Consider the following 3,291-nt stretch of genomic DNA (forward strand, 5'->3'; position numbering starts at 1 on the left):
GTAAAGCTGAGATCGCAACCTTTTTTTGAAGAGTTGCTTGTTTGTTATGTTATGAATGGCATGAGGCACAAATAATTTCCAAATTTTAGGGCCAGTTGTTTTTAAACTTGTAGAGGTGAGTTTAAGGCGAGTTTTTACTGAGTAAAAGATAGTAGTGTGTCTAGTTTTGAGAGTTTGAACAGATTCACTGAGTGTAAAAAAGTTAGAAAAAAATGAGGGAAGTAAATTATTTAAGAATTTGAAAACAAAAATAGCTGTAAAATAAATGTATAAACAATTAATCGACAAAATATTATGTTTACTAAAAAAAGAGCTAGTGGGAGAGAAAGGGTTTAAGTTGAAAATTAAGCGTATAGCTCTTTTTTGTGACAATATCATACAATGAAGATGGGTTTTTGGTGAGTTACCCCAAATGGTTATGCGGTAAGTGAGATGAGGATAAATAAAAGCATAGTAGAGTTTTTTTTAAGGCGGATTTGGTTAATTTGTGCTTGATTTTGAAGAAAAGACCTATGAGCTTGTTCATTTTAGAGGAGATAGATTGTAGATGAGATTCCCAAGAAAGATTTTCAGAAATGGTTATACCTAAAAATTTAGAAGATGCACGATTTATTGAGATATTGTTGATATTAAGGTTTAAGTTTGGAGACAAATTAGTTAAGATTTTTGGGCCAAAGATGATATAAGATCACTTAGAGTAGTTTATTATGAGTTTATTAGCAGAGAACCAATCAGAATATTTAGAGAGCACTTGGTTAATTGAATCAGAACAGTTTGAGATGTTATCAGGAGTAAATAGGTGGTTGGTATCGTCAGCATAAAGCAATCATTTTATATCGGTAGATACATTTTGGATATCGTTAATATAGATTAGAAAAAGTAGAGGGCCTAAAATTGAGCCTTGAGGTACGCCGTTTAGAATGAAGGCCGTAGTAGATTGGTGATTTTCAACTGAGACGTATTGTTTACGTGAAGAGAGATAATTCTTAATCCAATCGTTGGCTACGTTTCTGACACCATAAAGTTTTAGTTTGTTTAGTGAGATGTTATGATTGATTACATCAAATGCTTTGGAAAGGTCTAAAAATAATCCAACTGAAAGCTTTTTGTCATTCAACCTGGATAAAATGTGATGTATGAAATCATGAGTAGCAAGCTCTGTGGAGTGGTTTGACCTGAAACCGTATTGGTTTTTGCAAAAAATTTTGTTGGCATCAAAAAAGGAGAACAACCTAGTATAAACTAATTTTTCAAGAAGTTTGGATAGTGGAGAGAGAAGAGAAATGGGTCTATAGTTATTGATGTCATCTGGTTTACCGTTTTTAAAAATAGGAATAACTTTAGAGGTTTTAAAAGTATCAGAGAATACACCGGTGGACAAAGATAAATTGAAAATATGGACTAGGGGAATTGTTAAATTGTGAATTGTATTTTTTATTAAAAACATTTAATCCGTCAGCAGCAACCGATTTATTATTTTTCATCTTGGCAGTTAAAGTTATCAATTCAGAAGTTGAGATGGGGTGAAAATCAATAAAATCAGATAGAGAGCGGCTTATGAATGAAATCGGATTAGTTGAAACAGCAGGAAGAGTAGAAAGAAGTTTGTTGCAGATAGTAGTAAAGTGTTCGTTCAAGTGTTCACTTATGTCCTGTTTGTAGTCAATGGGGATGTTGTTAATGGTGAGATTAGATATAGGAAGAAAAGATAATTGGAGTTCAGGACTTGCTTTATCAATTTCCATTGGTATTTGGGATCGTTTTTAGAAATAGCAAAATTGATGACATAGAATTTGCGCTCAGTCTTTCTTTTTATTGAAGTGAAGAAGTTACGGAACTTTTTGTAAGCAGAGATGTTAGTATCGGTAGGAAATTTGATGTTTTTTATGTATAATTTATATTTAGTTTTGGATAATTTGATATTTTTGTTGATCCAACCTTTATGGTGTTTGTACTTGGAACGTAGTTGTGGTGAGACAGCGTCTAGAATCCTGAAGAAAAGAAAGTAGAAATTTGTGCAACATTCATTGATATCGGTTAGTGTAGTGACTGAAGACCAATCTTGATTAGATAAACAAAAGTTTATCTGCTCAAGTGATCTGTGGGAAATATTTCTAGAAACTTTTAGAGGAGTAGTAGTATAATACATTTCAAGAGAAGAAGATGTGGTAAAAATAGTAAAGTGGTCTGAAAAGTCATGTAATAAAATACTAGAAGAATGGACTGATAAATTGTTAGTAAAAATGTTGTCTATTAAAGAAAAAGAAGACTGAGAAACACGAGTAGGCTTGGACATAAGAGGATGAAAATTAAAAGAAGCTAAAAAATCAGGAAAAGATGCAACTGAGTGGTTAAGAGAAGGTTTCAGGAGATTTAAAATCACCAACAAGATATGTGTTAGATTTAGATTTAAGTTTCCCAAAAATGAGATTGAGTACTTGAATAAGCAAATCAATATCCGAATCAGGGGGTCTATAGAAAGCATATAAATATATTACTGCGTTGTTTAATTTGATTTCGATACCCAAGTAATCAACTACCCAATTGGAGAGCGTAACTTCATCCAAGACTGAATAATTGATACCATCCTTGAGAAAAATCCTAACACCACCACCTTGCTTGTTCGGTCTGTTTTTGAAAATAAAATTGTAATTAGTTAATTTAATAAGTTTAGCTGATAACTCATTCAACCAAGATTCAGAGATAACTATTATGTTAAAAAAATTATCTAGAGAATTAATCAAAACAAGTAAATCATCAACTTTATGTAATAAACTCCTACTGTTAATGTGCAAATGTATAGTGAAGAGTTACATGGAAGAATTTTGATTGTATTGAAAGTATAATTAAAATCGTTGATAGTGTAGTAAGGAGAATTATAAGAAAAAGAATTTAGTAAATTAATATCAGGATCAATGTTAGAAAAAAGAATATTATCATTATTGGAGGAAGTAGTAGAATAATTATTTAACAAAACATTCGAAGTATCACTGGCGTTGATGCATACTCTGAACATTGTTGAGTCTTCGTCTTCATTACGAGGCAGAGTACCCGACGGAGCCAGAGAGCGTTTCAGCACTGGATAGCACGAAATTACCTGAATACCCACCTCCGATAGGTAGTCAATTACATTACTTCTGCTGCATTTTTTGATGTTGCTCATGGCAAATACAGATTTTTTGATCAATTTTTTATCAGCACTGAGTTTACTATTGTTGTTTTTTTAGCGCCAACTATTTTAGTGGGTAATTTTGATGATTCCAATTTGTTGCTAGTAATTGCAGAATTAGG

At 32.1% G+C, this 3,291-nt stretch overlaps 1 protein-coding gene across 1 annotated transcript in view; it reads right to left on the bottom strand.

Annotated features, from left to right (window-relative positions):
- Nucleotides 1-2,351: 2,351 nt before the first annotated feature.
- Nucleotides 2,352-3,291, bottom strand: part of HELRODRAFT_181259 (hypothetical protein) — a gene marked incomplete at both ends in the record, with an annotated part of 1,669 nt that continues 729 nt past the window's right edge. The window contains 2 exons of the mRNA XM_009030504.1: nucleotides 2,352-2,628; nucleotides 3,015-3,209. Of these exons, the coding sequence (XP_009028752.1) occupies nucleotides 2,352-2,628; nucleotides 3,015-3,209 (472 nt within the window). The remainder of the gene's footprint in view (nucleotides 2,629-3,014; nucleotides 3,210-3,291) is intronic.

Source organism: Helobdella robusta, assembly GCF_000326865.2.
Source record: "Helobdella robusta unplaced genomic scaffold HELROscaffold_69, whole genome shotgun sequence".
Lineage (NCBI taxonomy): Eukaryota > Metazoa > Annelida > Clitellata > Rhynchobdellida > Glossiphoniidae > Helobdella > Helobdella robusta.